We start from the raw sequence: 16,210 nt of genomic DNA, 5'->3' as shown, positions 1-16,210 counted from the left end.
TTGACACTTACTAGCTGTGTGACCCTGGGCAAGTCACTTAACCCCAATTGCCCCCCGCCCCTCCCCCCCCAAAGGAAAAAAAGTCTGTGTACAGTAAGGGCCTTGCTAGCACTGCAATCTCTTCAGGCCCCAGACCACTCAGCCAAATCTCTAGCTGTGGCCCAGGAGTCAGTATAAATAAAACTTTTATCTGCTCTGTCCCTTTAAGGCTCTCTCACAGGCCACTTGTGCAACTTGCAGCTCAGCCTACTTGGAAGACTTGCCAGGACCCCATCCCTTAGGATGTCCCTAGTCATTAGGTTAATAGCTGCTAAAGTCCAATTGCATTTACCCTTTCCATAATGAGTAGAATCATTAGCAAATCAAGCAAAACAACATTTCTTAAGTGTTAGGTCTTTACAGGCAAGGGTCCATTGGGCTTATGGGCCGGGGAGAGGAAGGAAGAAAAGGGGCGGCCAAAGCTTTGGGGCTGGGACTGGAGGCTTCAGTTTCCAGCAATACCACCATTTACTCGTGAAGAGCACTAATGGCTGAGGGTCCTTCTTGTATGCTACCTGTCTTGTAAGGGTCCATTTTGTATTACCCAACTCATGATGGGCAACATAGGATGAAGGGTAATATGTGTGTCATCCTTTCAACAGCAACCAGGACCTAATAACTTGAAAGCAAGTTTTGTGAATGTAGTATAATGAATGGTTGATTCAGGGATGCCTGCCAAAGGCTCTACTCCACTCAGCTTGGTCCTTATGAATACAGGCCCCATGGCACCAATAGGACCCAAGGGGGTCATATGCTGCACAGCCCACTCTAGGTCTTCCAGGGGTAGAGTCTTCTGGTTCTGCAAGCAAAAGAGGCAGACTTTGGGATAATTCAATAAAGAAGAACCTTTGAAATACCAGGATGTGGGCCATAGGTGCTCTAAAACCTCAGGAGCCCAGTATCGAGAGTTTAGTGAGGACATGTACAGTCATCAAAGTTCACCCTGCCCAATGGAGCCCTACAAACTTAACTGGCCGCTGAATTTTCTTCTAGTTTATCTCCCACACCTTGCTCTCTTATCAGCTAGTATCAGATCTTATGCTCAGTTGGCATTACATCAAAAACATAATGGTATATTTTGAAGCACTCAGGAAATGGGGCCTCCTTTAGTTCTCTGCCAACTAAATTGTGGCAAAACTATGGGGAGCTCAGATAACCCCAGGGAAGGAGGGTCAAAGTATACTTAACTCCTCAGTTAAAAAGAAAACTACTGGAGAGAGGATTCCGGAGTAGGTCAGAAAACTTTTGGCTCTCCAAACTTCATCCACAGAAAAAGACAGAGCATTGCCTCAGAGGGAATGTAGAAGAGTGGTGGAAATAAACAAAAGTCAGGGTAAAGTAGCTGTTCTCCTAAGACAAGCTAAGAAGACTCCAAGAAAGACCTGGCCTCTGGAGGCAGAGGTTCAGCCTGGGTGAAGTGCAAACATCTCCAGGCCAATTCTGTGGAATCTATAGACAAGACGACCCGGGGGCATCTGGGATTGGGAGGCAGCCTTAGCCTTAGAAACTTTCATCTCACAGACAGTGTGGGGGGTCTGAGAGCCAAGGAGGAGAAGACTGAAGGACCTTCCACTGTCTAGGGAAGCCAAGTACAGCTGTGCTGATCAGATGTGTCCCAGGCTGTGGCTGCAGGGAAAAGGGGCTAGCACACATCTAGTGAGTGCAGGAGTAGAGGGGCAGGGACCCTGCTGGCTGTGGGCACTTGCAGGAGAGCAAAGGCCCTGGTTTCAGTTCCAGGGCAGAGAGGACAGCTGTAGTTTGCAGCCACCTGAGGGACTGCAGGGAGTAAGATCATTTGTGGAACAGCATGACCAGGGGTTCTAGCCATGGATTAGTAGTGGAAAGGAGTGCCCAAGGTGGGGCCCCAGGACAGACATCAGAAAATACCAGTAAGAAGAACCTGAGGCTTGGGGCATTACTCCCCATACCTCGGGACTAGAACTGGATCACACAAACAGCTACAAAAAATAAAATAAAACAAAAATAAATAAACAAAAATAGGCAAGCAAAGGAGAAAGAATGCAACCATAGATATGTTACTGTGGGGATAGAGAAGACCTGGGGTTCATATTCAGAGGGAGATAACAAGAGCTAAAAAAGCCACTCTTTTTTCAATGAGAAACGTCAAATGGTCCAAAGCACAAAGAGATTTCTTGGAAAAAACTTTAAAAAGGACTTTAAAAATCAAATAAGAGAGATCAAGGAAAAATTAGAAAAAAAAAATAAGAAATCCAAGAAAATTAAGAAATTATGAAAGTCAACCAACCTGAAATAGAGAACCAAAAACTTAGGGAAGAAAATAATTCCTTGTAAACTAGAATCGGGCAAAGGGAAGCTAATGACATTCTAAGACACAAAGAAATAATAAAACAGAATCAAAAGAATGAAAAAATAGAAAAAAATATGAAACACCTCATATCAGAAAAACAACTGATTTGGAGAACAGATGAAGGAGAAATAATACAAGAATAGTCAGACTGCCTGAAGTTATGATTAAAAATAAGAATCTTGATATAATACTAAAAGAAATTATCAAGGAAAATTGCCCTGAAGTTCTAGAATAAGAAGGCAAAGCAGAAACAGAAAAAAATTCACCAATCACCACCTGAAAGAGATCCCAGGAAGAAAACTTATAGGAATGTCATAGCAAAGTTTCAAAGCTCCCAGGTTAAGAAGAAAATATTGGAAGCAACAAGAAAAAAAAAACCCAATTTAAATACCATGTAATTACAATAAGGATTACATGGGACCTAGGAACTACTACGTTGAAGGACCATACGTCTTAGAATACTATATCAGACATGGCAAAAGAGCTGAGGTTAGGACCAAGGGTAAGTTACCCAGCAAAGTTAAGTATAATCCCGAATGGGAAAAAGTGGACATTTAATGAACTGAAAGACTTTCAGGTATTTGTGACAAAAACAGCAAGAGAAATACAAAATAGATATTAAGGATTAACTACAAGGGACTCAAAAAGGTCAAATCATTTACTTCTTATATATGAAAATATTATCAGTTCTATGACTGTCAAGTTTTATTTGGGTAGTTTGAAAGAAAGGCTTGGACTAAGCTGAGTATGACAGGTTGATTCTAAAAAAAAACTGTGTAGGGAGAGATAAAAAGGAGAAATTATCTCATACAAATGAGGGAAAAATTAATAGAAAAGAAGCCAGCAAAGGGGAGAATGGGTAGTGCTGAAACCTTACTATCATTGGGAATGGGTTAAGGAGGGAACAACACCACACACACACATATACAAACACACACACACACACACACACACATAGAATGGTATAAAAGTCTTCTAAATTCAGAAAAACAAGAGAGTAAGGGGATAGGGTGGGGGGAGAGGATAAGGAAGGGATTCTTGGAGGGGTGGGTAGGTTAAGGAATAGGAGAGCAAGGTAGTAGGTAGAAATAAAGTGGAGAAGTGAGGACGGATAGGAATAAAGTGAGAAAAATAGGAAGGGGGAAAATATATAACAATTATAGCTTAGAATGTGAATGGGATGAATTTGCCCATAAAACAGAAAATGACAGCAGATTAAAAATTTGAATTCAACAATATGTTGCTTTCAGGAAATGCTATAAAAATGAGAGATACACACAAACATAAAAAATAAAAGTCAGGAGTAGAATTTACTATGTAAAAAAAAGCAGAGGTAGTAATCATAATTTTAGACAATGTTAAAGCTAAAATAAATTTAATCAAAAGAAAAAATAGGGAAACCACACTATGTGTCAGCCATATTATTCAATATTGTTTTAGAACACTTAAAATAACTAGACAGTATAAAATACCTGAGAATATACCTGCCAAAACGGACATAGGAACTATATGAACATAAACATAAAACACTTTTTATACAAATAAAGTTAGATCTAAATAACTGAAGTAATATTCATTGTCCATGGGTAAGTAAAGCCAATATCATAAAAAATGACAAATTTGCCTAACTAATCCATTTATGTAATGCCATCCCAATTAAATTATTTAAAAATTATCTTACTGAGTTAGAAAAAATAATGAAGTTCATTTGGAAGAAAAAAGTCAAGAACTTCAAAGAAACCAGGGGAAAAAAAGATGTAAAGGAAGCAGATATCAGTATAAGGTGAAAGAATTGTTGAAGTACAAAATGGATAATTTTAATTATTTTAAATTAAAAATTTCTTGCATAGATAAAATGTATTCAGCCAAGACTAGAAGGTATGCAGAAAATTGGGGGAAAAGTTTCATAGAGAATCTCTTAGAGAGAATGGGATCGGGTTGGAATATTGCTGTGGTATAGGAAATGATGAGCTGATTGATTTAGAAAAACAGAAAGACTTGGACTTATGAAGGAAGATGCTATCTACTTTCAGAGAAACAGATGACAAGTAGAAATAAGCATAGTACAGTCTTACACATATGTATGTGAGTGTATATGTGTAATACGTATCTGTGTGTGTGTCTATATACATACACATATTTATCTATACATACATACAAACATATATACATATACACACATACACTTATATCTGCACTTAATTGTAGCCTTTTGGGGGGGAGGGGAAAAATAAAGTAAAAAGTGCACAGCAGAGAACAAAAAAAGAAACCTACAAGGAAACAAAGAAATGCTGGACAGCTATGAAAATAGTGTATAGTATTTACTATATAGGCTTTCTTGAAATGGAAATTCATTGCTTTATACTGAATCCTCTCTTATGGTCTGCTACGTACATGACAATGCTTTTTTTCTTTTCTTATTTTGTATTTAAGTTTAAAGTAAATTTAAAAACTTTTAAAAACTATATAAAAAGAAAACTACTAGTCACAAATGTTTTCAGCCATAATAACCCCATGTCACTCATGTGGGCCCTGGGCTACATGGCCCACCACACTGGCAAGATCAGGGACAGCTGTGGCAACTGGCATAACTACTTTGTCCAATACCCAATAATCACCAGGTACTAGCCACCTTCTTCGCTGGCCACACAGATTATTTCAAGGAGAATATTGGTATCAGCATACTTCAGCCTCCTTCAATAGCCATTACTTGGGAGAAAATATCTTGCACCACACAACCCTCCCACTCAGGACCAGATATTGTTTAAAACTAGGTACTGGGATGATTCAGGAAACTCCAAGGGGTGAAGGAGGAGAGAGGAGCAGAAGAAATCTCAGTGATAGGAGATGAGGTAGAGTGGAGGAGAGGAAGCTCGTGATGAGTGGTCTCCATTTTTTCTATTGGCAGGGCTCTCAGCTGAGAAAGTGGGAACCATGGGTGGTTGGAGGGATGAAAAGATATGGAAGTGGAGCAGGATGGTGAGAAGGAGATTGCCTCAGTAAGGACCCAGTACACAACATAAATTTGTAGTGGATCCAGTCAGCACGATTTCATGATTTCTCCAGCTTTTGTTCAGTATCACATGTGTTGGAGCCAAGGCAGCAGATAGTAGGGAGTAATCTAGAACTGAGGCATGGCAAGGCAAAATCTGAGATAGGCTAAGAAGGCAAAAGACTCTAAAGAAGTATAGGGTTGAAATGGTTCAACAAGGGGTCACAATGGGCAAGGGAAGAAAATTCAGCTAGTACAAGAGTGATGGCTTGGGAAAGAAATGAGGGGGCAAGGGTAACAAAGAGGCCAAAGAATGCAGTTTGGGGTACAAGGGAGAGGTAGAATGACAAAGGATCATATAATGAAGTTTCAGAGTTCATAAACATGGAAGTGGAGCATCTGTGGGATACGACTATCTCTGTGAGTAGCTGAGGTGGGGTGGAGAAAGTCATGGGAAATGAGTAAGTTGAGGAACTGGGAGGTAAGGGTGTTTGAGAGAGTAATGACGTGTAAGTTGAAGTCTCCTAGTATGAAGGCAGGAGTTGGGAAAAGGAGAAAGACTGTGAACCAATGAGGAAATATGGAAGTGGCCCAGAGGGTGATATATATGGATTGAGTGAACCTCAAAGGAAGAGAGGTTACTGAGTGATGAAGGAGGCGGGGAGAGAACCTGGAAGTGGCCATGGGGAGCAAGGAGTAATCCAACTCCCCTGCCTCAACCAGCTAGTGGGAGTGAGAATGATAGAAAGTGCAACCAGTGCTGGAAAGGGTGTCCAATAGGTAATGTTATTAAGGGCGAGCCAGGTCTCAGTGTCAGGAGATGGAAGGAGTGGAAAAGGAAAAGATTTTAAGATGAAAGCAGATCTGTTATCTATTGAGCATATATTGCAAAGAACACAGTGGAAGAAGGGTTGGGTATTGAAGTTAGACAAATGTGAAGTAGCTCAGGGAAGGGTTGGGTTGAGGGGTACAGGATCAGGACACACACATCTCTCCTTGAGCATGGTAATCCCTCCAAGTCCCCAACAGAATCAGGACAACCCTTATGAAGTCACTGAAGATTCCCTAGCAGCCCCCTAATGTTTGACACGCTTGCCTTTTCCACACTATGTAACATGGTCCCTGCCAAGGTCCTGCAGGTTAAAACATTTCCAGGGGCAGCTAGATGGTACAGTGCATAAAGCACCAGCCCTGAAGTCAGGAGGACCTGAGTTCAAATCCGGCCTCAGAGCAAACACTTGACACTTACTAGCTGTGTGACCTTGGGTGAAGTCACTTAACCCCAATTGCCTAAAACAAACATACAAACATTTGCAGTGCTGGCACTTGTCTGAGAAAGACTCATTCCCAAAGTTCCTCCAGAGAAAATCTTAGGCAGTTATAAAAAATCATGTGGGGCAAGGACCAAGCAGGTAGAATAGGGACTCTAAGGGATGACCTATATTTTGGCAGGGAAGAAGTACCCTTTCTACTTTGGTTCCAGGTAATAAAAATGTAATTTTACTAACGCTTTCACTGTCATTAAAGGAGAGAGCATCATTATCCTTTGCCCATCTAAGATGGTGGTGGGCATTGGGCCTCCTCTTGTCATCTCCAAAGTACCTGTATATGTGGATGGCCCTGGTTATCTGAACAGCTGCTGCCAAGGCTCCAATCTCCTGCTCAAACTTCACCAACTGATCTGCTCAGGCTTGTATGGCAGTGAAGATTCTATAGCTAGGATCCATTCCAAAAGGAATTTGTTTCCCTACTAACCTAGGAAAGAGATCAGGCTGCAGTGAAGGTGTGCAATACAACACAGGCAAGCACTGCCCAAAACACCTCAGATTCATTGCACGTTTGACTGCACGTTCAGAAACCTTTCACAGCTGCCGAATTTTTCATGACCCCATATGGGGTCTTGACCGATAGTTTAAGAAGCTTTGAGCTAAAGAAAACATTTCTGACACCCTTCCCTGCCCCCAGGTCCATCATTTCAGAATTCAAACCACCAACTATGCACCAGGTTGGGCTGAGCCCAGCACGGGGGGAGGAGGTATGCCCTCCAACAATTGCAATAGTGCCCCCCAAGTTTCCACTATATCCCCCAAACACTCCCCCTTCTTTTGGAATTCTCTATTATTGTGGAAGTCACCACCACCCTCCCAGTCACCCAGGCCTAAAATTTGGTGTCTCTTTCACCCTATACATCCAATCAATCGCCAAATTTTGTCATTTAGTCACTCTGCTGGTGCAAGCCCTCATCACCTCATGCCTCGAGTACTGGAATAGCCAGCCTTCTGGTGGATCTGCTGCCTCAAGTCTTTCAGCCCATCCTACATTCAGCCACTAAAATGATTTTCCTAAGGAGCAGGTGTAACTCCCACCTCCGCCAACTGCAGTGACTTCCCATGGCCTTCAGGGGCACACAGCAAGTTTCTGGAAAGCTTTTCCTAACATGGGCCCTTCCTTCCTTTTCCACTGCCCTCCATGCATCCTATCTTCTTCTGGTCACTGTCAATGACTATACTCTACTCTTGGACTACTCTCCCTCTTCCCTTCCAATTCTTGGTTTCTTTGGCTTCCCTTAGGACTCCCAGCAAATCCTCCCTTTGGCAGGAGGCCTTATTCTTGACAGTCCCTGAAAACTAGCCTCACCCCCTAGGAGTTCACCTTCCATCTCCTCTATACATAATGGCTTACATGCAGTTTTTCCCATTAGAATGGAAACTCCTCAAAGGCAAGGCCCATGCTTCAATCTTTCTTAGCACAGTCAGTACCTGATATATAGTAAGCATTTAACAAATGCTTGTTGACTATACAAAGCTCTCTTGATTGGATCTTAAGAGAGAATATATACCTCAAAGCCCAGAAATTAGCATCACATTCTTCATTTGAATAGTCATTTCCTAAGAAGCAATCTAGTTACCACCCAACTTCTCAACAAACCTAGCATGCATATACAGGTAAAAACTGCAGTTTCAAGGGTTAATTTTGTTCAAGAGAAAGCTAAAGTATGATCTGAAAAAGCAATGTGAGAAAAAAAAAGTTATATATAATCTCATTCCAACACCTTCTCTTCCCCAAATAAAGTGTAAGTGAAGTTCTCCTCTTTTGAAATAGCTGACTTTTTCAAAAGTTACTGAATGCTCTGGGTGAAGGAGATGTGGAAATGTCCCCTGTACCAGGCTCCAGAGAGCATGTGTGTGAGGAAGCAGCAGAGCAGGCAGAGGCAGACGGAAATGGGGGGAGGGGGGCGCGTTGTGTAAGGGCAACAGTTCTAACTGATTCATCTCTCACATGTCTGACATTATGGGGCTCTTGTGACAGCTTTCTGACCTCAGCCATGTGTCCACATTCCTGCTCTAATGCTTAATCTGAAATGCAAAAATGGGACAGCCCCAGGCAAGTGGCTGGTGTCCTGAAGGTCTCAGGAGCAAGAGTACAAATCAGACCAGCAGCAGCTCCAGGGGCTGTTTCTACCCTTCCAGGCAAGATGTACTTCAAGCTGTTCCACCAGGATTTTCCTAAAAAAGCTCTTAGTGCTGCCTTCAGTGCTCACTTCAATGGCTCTGGCAAATACTGAATAATCCTCCCAGAAACTGCTGGAGGCAACAAACATTTACTGAGAACCTACTTTGTGCCAAGTACTGTGACAAGCACTGGAAATACAAAGAAAGGCACACACAAAGACATAGATAGGTAAATTTCCATTGGAGGCAGCCTCAGAGGGAAGGTACTAGCAACTCAGGGGAAGCAGGAAGGGCTTCCAGGAGAAGGTGGGATTTTGGTAGACACTTGAAGGAAGTTAGGAGGCCGAGGCCAGGAAGGAGAGCATGCCAGGCATGGAGAACAGCCAGTGAAAAGACAAGGAGCAGAGAAATGATAGAATTTCTTGTTCAAGGAATAGCAAGGAGGCCGTGTCCCTGGGTCACAAAGTAGGCCTAAGAATGGAAAGGCAGGAAGGGGACTGGCTGGGAAGGATTTGTATCTGATCCTGGAGGCAACTGGGAGGAGTTCATTCCAAGAGCTGATCACAGTGCACATGGTCGAGCCTGTCTTGCTAGTTGGAATAAAGAATACCAGTCTCTTGTGTACCCTGACCACTGGAAAACTGCTAAGGGTAAGAGTACTAACCTCAGGCTGAGACAACTGCTAGCAATGTGCATGACTCTTGAGAATACTGACAGGAGTCCAGCATGCTAAGGCCTAGCCAATTCGAAGCCACCATGAGTGGTGGGAGAAAAAAGAGCCAAGTTCTAATCTCTGCTGCTTTCAGGGTCCCTTATATTCTGAATAATCAGGAGCTTACTATAAAAGGGAATATAATTCATCCGCAGTGAAGTCAAGCTACTGCCTAGGGCATGAGTTAGACCCTGTTATTCAGGTGTTAAGGAAAAATATTTAGAAGTGGCAGAAATTGCAAACGGAACCATTTGATGCTGAAAAAGATCTTACCAGTTGTGCAGCCAGAACACTGGAAAACTCACTGTTCATGGCATAGGGAAGGGCTGTTTGTGCTCTGGAACCGTAAGTAGTCTGAAACCTCTTCTTGATTTCATTCAGAAAACTGAAGGCTCGGGAACGTTCAAAATCCTGAAAAGACACCGACACATCTGTAAAGAGCGGGCTGCTCAGCAGCAGATGCTTCGACCTGCTTCATAGCCTAAGCAACAGCTAGCACCAAGGAGATGCTCAGCAAAGGGAAATACGGCAAAGATAACACATGTGGTCAAAAGGGTGTGGACTGGGAAGCTGGTGGTTCTCCAGGAGTGGCCTTGCCAGATACACTCTTAGCAGGTCCCTCTTATGACTGACCAGTGGAAGACCTGAGATGACTGGGCCAAACATAGGGGTATAATCTCACAGTCTGCTCAATTGCATATATATTCTTTCTTTCAATCTCCCACCTTCCTACATTAGCAAGAAGTTACTTAAAGTCTACAACCAGTTAAAAGCTAAATCCTGACTTCAAGATCTGCACATCTGAAACTCTCATCTATAACTTCCCCATTAAGAGTCATAAGGTCTTATTTTTTTTTAAAGAAAGTAAAGCAGAAAGCAATCACTGAGAATGGGGTTAAAAATGGATTCTCTAGCTGCCTTATAACTTAAGCAACCAGAAGGTGGTGATCATGTTCTAGCATCTGGAAAGTGTTCCCATATTAAAGTACTGCCTTGCCAAACTCTCCCAGCAGAGTCTAGAGCTCCAAAATATCACTTTGGCTGGTCAGCCTACTACAATTCTCATTACTGCAATCTTAGGCTTCAATCTTATCTCAGCAGAAGCTAAGAAACAGAACTGGGAGGAGAGGGAAGATTCAGAATTTGATTAATGACTGATCTGATTAAATATAAATATGGTCAATTCTCAATTATCTAGGGAAAATAGTCATCTCAAGATAGTTTTGCACAGCCACGTAACATGTTTGTATCTCCATCCCTTGGCAGAGTCTCAAAGAATAACTTGAGCAGTTAACTATAAGGAAAGGAGGCAGAGGAGAGGGAGAAAATCACAATTATTATAAAACCCTATATCCTATTAACCATATTCATTGGGGAATGGAGCCTTCTGATTACTTTAATTTTCTGGCTAACTAAGGATTAAATTAAAATCTTGATTTTGGTTTAAAAGCTCTGTTGGAAATCTTTCTAACACTTATTAGTCTACTTTCTTGCTTTAGTACAGTCTAGTGAACAGAATGGAATCTTCCTTTTGAGATTTAAGAATCCGTAGGTAGAAGAAGCCTTACCAGCCATCATTCAACTATTCTGATCCCCAGACTATACACCAAGCTGAGTTTTAAAAAAATACAGAAACCTTGATATCAGCTCATTTTGTTGCCATTTGTCTCTGAAACATCCAGAAGCACATTCAGAAGACAAATTTCCAGTCACTGAAATTGAAATCCTGAAAAAAAAACAATCACTGAATCTGGGCTAGTTGAGTTTCAATTCAGTTCAGTTTTGTAGCTAGTTTAAGTTACTCTCTATACCATGGTCCCCTACATTTATATAACAAAACACGATGTGACAGTACTAGAAAATGCAAGTGGGTTATTAACAATCTGTTTCCAAGGTACTTACATCATCTGTGATACAAAGATACACAATCCTGTCTTGGCAGATGTAGTGAAATAGATAACTGTAGAGATAAAGAAAAAATACCGGTAACATGTAAAAAAAAAAGTCTTTCTCTCTCTATGTCAGAGAATATGTAAAGCACGGACTATTTCAGAATCCCCACTGACAACACTCTTCAATGCCTCATCATGGCTTAGAGTTCTTGAAGAGCATGTAAGCAGAGGCCCTGGCAGGGCCTACCAAGGCAGAGGCTTTGAGCCTAGGCCACTTTATGTCTGCTGCCTGAAGATTCAGTGCAAATAAATCCAACTTACTCTTACTATATGGCTCTCCCTAAAATACTAAATTTGAAGTTATATATATGAAGAATTATGTACAGCCAGTTTTTCAGTGTGAAAACAGGTTAAATTTCTTCCATTTCACTCCAAACTTTTCCTGCCTTCCCTCTATATCCAAGGGATGATGCTGTGTCTCCAGCCATCACTTCTCAATCAGTTGGCGTGGATCTTCTCAATATAGTTCAAGCACAGAAATGACCTGTGACAAAATTAAGTTTGGCAAATATGTTCTAACTTAAAAATCAGTCATGGGTTACTGGCAGCTAATTCAAAAACCCATCTAAAAATCTGTTTTCTAGTGTTGTTCTAGTTGTAGCTATGAAACTCCCTTTCCCCACCCTTCCATCATTACTAAGCAAGACTCACTTTCCATGTGAATAAGTGAGTTTGTTATTTTCAGAGGGTATTTTAGCCAGAATCTGCTCGGTCACCTCCAGGAAGTTTCCGCCACACCAAGCATGTTTGGCAAGGATGGTTGTGCCTCTGGCAACAACTGCGAAAAGGATAGCCATGCTTTCAATCTAACAAAAGAAAACAGAAGTGAGACAGAATAGTTCTTTGACCAGAATTTTTTGTTATCAAAAAGCAGTTAGTGAACATCTAATTAGATGTAGCATTGTACCGCATCACTGACTTCATGATGTTCTCAGACTAAGCCATACTGACCGATACAAACCTCTAAGACAAGGAATCAGGTCAGGATAGTTCCTCTGTCTCTAAGAAGGCAGCATTTAACTCCATCAAAAGTAAAGTGCAAGCAAATTTTAGAGAGATGTAGGATTCTTGGCTCAGTAAGATGGCAGATGAAATTCAGTTTTACACTGATAGCAACAATCCAAAGTGCTTTTGTGATGCCATGAAGGCTATCTGTGGGCCAAAGACCTATGAGGCATCTCAACTACTCAATGCTGATGGAGCCACACTGATCAGTGATAAGGACATGATCCTAGACAGATGGGCTAAACACTTCCACAGTGTTCTCAACAGATCATCATCAATCAATGCTGAAGCCACTGAGTGTATATCTCAGGTTGAAGTCAATCCCTCTTCAGCGGAACTTCCAACTGAAGAAGAGGTTTTGAATGACATTCAGCTCCTCTCTTGTGGCAAAGCGCCTGGTGCTGATTCTATTCCAGCTGAGATTTACAAGGTGGTGGTGGTGGTGGGGTCCACTGCTCATATAAAAGCTATCTGAAATCATCTGGGTTATATGGCAAGAGGAGGTTATCCCTCAAGAGATTCAAGGATGCCTCCAATGAACATCTCTATAAAGGAAAAACAAATAGGTTGTCCTGTGACAATCACAGGGGGTTCTCTCTTTTAGTCATTGCTGGCAAGATTCTTGCCAGAGTCCTGCTTAATGGGATGATCTTTCACCTAGAAGATGGTCATCTACCTAAGAGCCAGTATGGCTTCAGAAAGGGCCAAGTAATAGTCGATATAGTGTCTGCTTCCTGATAACTCCAGGAGAAATGCCAGGAGCAGGACAGAGGTCTGTATACAATGCTAATCAATCTGACCAAGTCTGTAGGAGATCATGGCAAAATTTGATTGTCCTGGAGAAGTTCATCAGTATTGTATGCCAGCCCCAGGATGGCATGCTTGCATGGGTTATGGATAATAGACAATGCTCTCTTGCTTTCCCAGTCACCCATGGAATGAAGCAGGGCTGTGTGCTTGCTCCCATGCTTTTTTTAGCATGATGTTTTAAACAGTGTTGTCAGATGCCTTCAACGAAGGCAGCATCAAGATAAAAACGGCATCAAGGTCAGCTACAGAACTGATGGTAAATTATTTAACTTGGAAAGGCTATAAGCCAAGACTAAAGTTGAGGGAGAGTTGGTACGCAACTTTTTGTTCACAGATGATTGTGCACTCTGTGCATCCTCTGAGGCTGAAAAGCAACAGCATACAGATTGATTCTCTGCCACTTGTGCTAATTTTGGCCTAAAAATTAACAGGAAGAAAACAGAGGTTCTCCACCAGCCAGCATCACAAAATCCATACGTGGAACCACTGGTTACAGCAAATGGAGAAATTTTGAATGCATGGATAAGTTCACTTACCTTGGCAGTATGCTTTCCAGGGAGGTCCAGGTAAATGATAAGGTTGATGCATGCATTGCCAGAGCTAGCTCATGTTTGGGAAGCTCCGAAGGAAAGTGTAAGAAAGAAGAGGTATTAGGTTGCCTACCAAACTGAAGGTCCACAGAGGCGTTGTATTGTTTAGTCGTTTTAATCATGTCCGACTCTTTCTGACCCCATTTGGGGTTTTCTTGGAAAAGATACTGGAGTGGTTGGCCATTTCCTTCTCCAGCTCATTTTACAGATGAGGAAACTGAGGCAAACAGGGTTAAGTGACCTGCCCAAGGTCACACAGCTAGTAAGTATCTGAACTCAGGAAGATAAGTCTTCCTGATTCCAAACTAAGCACTCTCCACCTAGCAGATCTTATTGTATGCCTGTGAAACCTGCACAGTACACAAGTACCACACCAGGAAATTGGATTGCTTCCATTTGAATTGTCTTAGGAAGATCCTGAAGATCACCAGGCAGAATAAGGTACTAGACACTGAGGTCCTTTCTTGAGCTGAACTGCCAAGCATTCAAACTCTACAGCTGCGAACGCAACTTTGATGGGTGGCCACGATGTTCAAGTGTCAAACACACGCTTGCCTAAAAGACTATTTTACAGAGAACTCACACAAGGTAAGCAAGCGCTCACATGGAGGTCAGAAGAAGCGATACAAGGACACTCTCAAGGTCTCTCTGAAGAACTCTGGAACTGGTTGTGAGACATGGGAGACACTGGCACAGGATCACCCAGCATGGCGTGCCCTCATCAGAGAAGGGGCTGTGCTCTATGAGCAAAGTGGAATTGCACAAAGGAAATGAGATGCACAAATCTAGAGCATTTGGACTATCTGTGCCTGACCTGTGGTAGAGCCTTCTTAGTATTGTTCTAATCAGCCACAGCACCTTGACCCCGACAGAGTGATGTCCTTTTGGTCCTCTTCAAGTACAAAGGACGACAACCAAACCAAATCAAGAATGAGTTCTAGCTGATCTTCCTGTACTTACCAGCTGTGTAACCCTTGGCAAGTCACTTCACCACTGTTTGCCTCAGTTTCCTCAACCATAAAACAGGGCTAATAATAGCACCTACTCCACAGGGTTGTTGTGAGGATCAAATGAGATACTGTCAGTAAAGCACGGAATACAGCGGTGGCTCTAGGTCCTCAAGTGCGGCCCTTTGACTGAATCCAAACTTCACAGAACAAATCCCCTTAACAAAAGGATGTGTTCTGGAAAACTTGGACTCGGTCAAAAGGCTACACCCAAGGACCTAGCAGGCCACATGTGGCCTTGAGGCAGCTGCAGGTTCCCCACCCCTGACTTAATATGCCTGGCATATAATGGGTGCTATATAAATGTGTGTTCCTTACCCTTCTACCATCTACTCAGACACAAAACTGATTTTTCTAAAATGCAGGTCTGACTATGTCACTCCCTGACTCCAAACTCCAATGGCTCCCTATCACCTCCAGGATCAAATACAAAATGCTATTTGTCATTCAGAGGCCAGCATAACCCAACCCCTTCCTACTTTTCTAGTCTCCTTATACCTCCTCTTGTATGCTACAATCTAGTGACAACAACCTCCTTGCTGCTCCTTTCATAAGAGACTCCACAGGAGATCTCCTGAATCTGGGCATTTTCCGCTGGCCTTCCCCCCTGCCTGGAATTCTTTCCGACCCCTTCTCCGCCTCCTGACTTCTCTGGCTTCCTTCAAGTCCCAGCTAAAATCCCAGCTTCTTTGAGAAGTCTTTCCAGATTCTCTTTAAATGCCAGTGCCTTCGCTGTGTTGGTGATCTCCCATTTATCCTGTAAAAATATTTGTTGTTTACATGTTGTCTCTCCCATTAGACTGTAAGCTTCTTGAGGGCAGACAATTTTTTTTTGCCTGTTTTTGTATTCCCATTACTTAGCAAGTACCTGGCACATATTGCAGATGCTTAGACTCATCTCCCTGAGTTCAAATCTGGCCTCAGACACTTACTAGCTGTGTGACCCTGGGCAAGTCACTTCACCCTGTTTGCCTCAGGTTCCTCATCTGTAAATTGAGCTGGAGAAGGAAATGGCAAACTACTGCAGTATCCCTGTTAAGACCCCAAAATGGGGTCACAAAGAGTCAGACATGACTGAAATGACCAATGAACAACTTGACTATGAGAATAATCTAAAAAAGTAGAGATAGAAGGAAGCAGAGGTAGTCTTCTCCCATAATTCCCTACTTAATTCAGTCCACCATCAATAAATCAGCCATAGTTTTAACATGTATCAGGCACCAGGGAGAGAAAGACCACATGCCTCAAAGAACTTGCTCTTCTGAAATCTGTAAGTTCACCTGAAAGATGACCACACAATTGCCCTCAGAACACTTCCAGTG

General features: G+C 42.3%; 1 protein-coding gene across 1 annotated transcript in view; it reads right to left on the bottom strand.

Annotated features, from left to right (window-relative positions):
- The window catches only part of VAMP7 (vesicle associated membrane protein 7), a 68,557-nt gene that overhangs the window by 35,300 nt on the left and 17,047 nt on the right, over nt 1-16,210 (bottom strand). Inside the window, exons 2-4 of the mRNA XM_020975600.2 lie at nt 12,128-12,282; nt 11,427-11,484; nt 9,798-9,935 (exon numbers count right to left, since the gene is read on the bottom strand). Coding sequence (XP_020831259.1) covers nt 9,798-9,935; nt 11,427-11,484; nt 12,128-12,273 — 342 coding nt within the window. The 5' untranslated portion in view covers nt 12,274-12,282. The remainder of the gene's footprint in view (nt 1-9,797; nt 9,936-11,426; nt 11,485-12,127; nt 12,283-16,210) is intronic.

Source organism: Phascolarctos cinereus, unplaced genomic scaffold (genome assembly GCF_003287225.1).
Source record: "Phascolarctos cinereus isolate Bilbo 61053 unplaced genomic scaffold, phaCin_HiC Scaffold_8;HRSCAF=390, whole genome shotgun sequence".
NCBI lineage: Eukaryota > Metazoa > Chordata > Mammalia > Diprotodontia > Phascolarctidae > Phascolarctos > Phascolarctos cinereus.
This window is presented reverse-complemented; position numbering and strand designations above follow the sequence as displayed.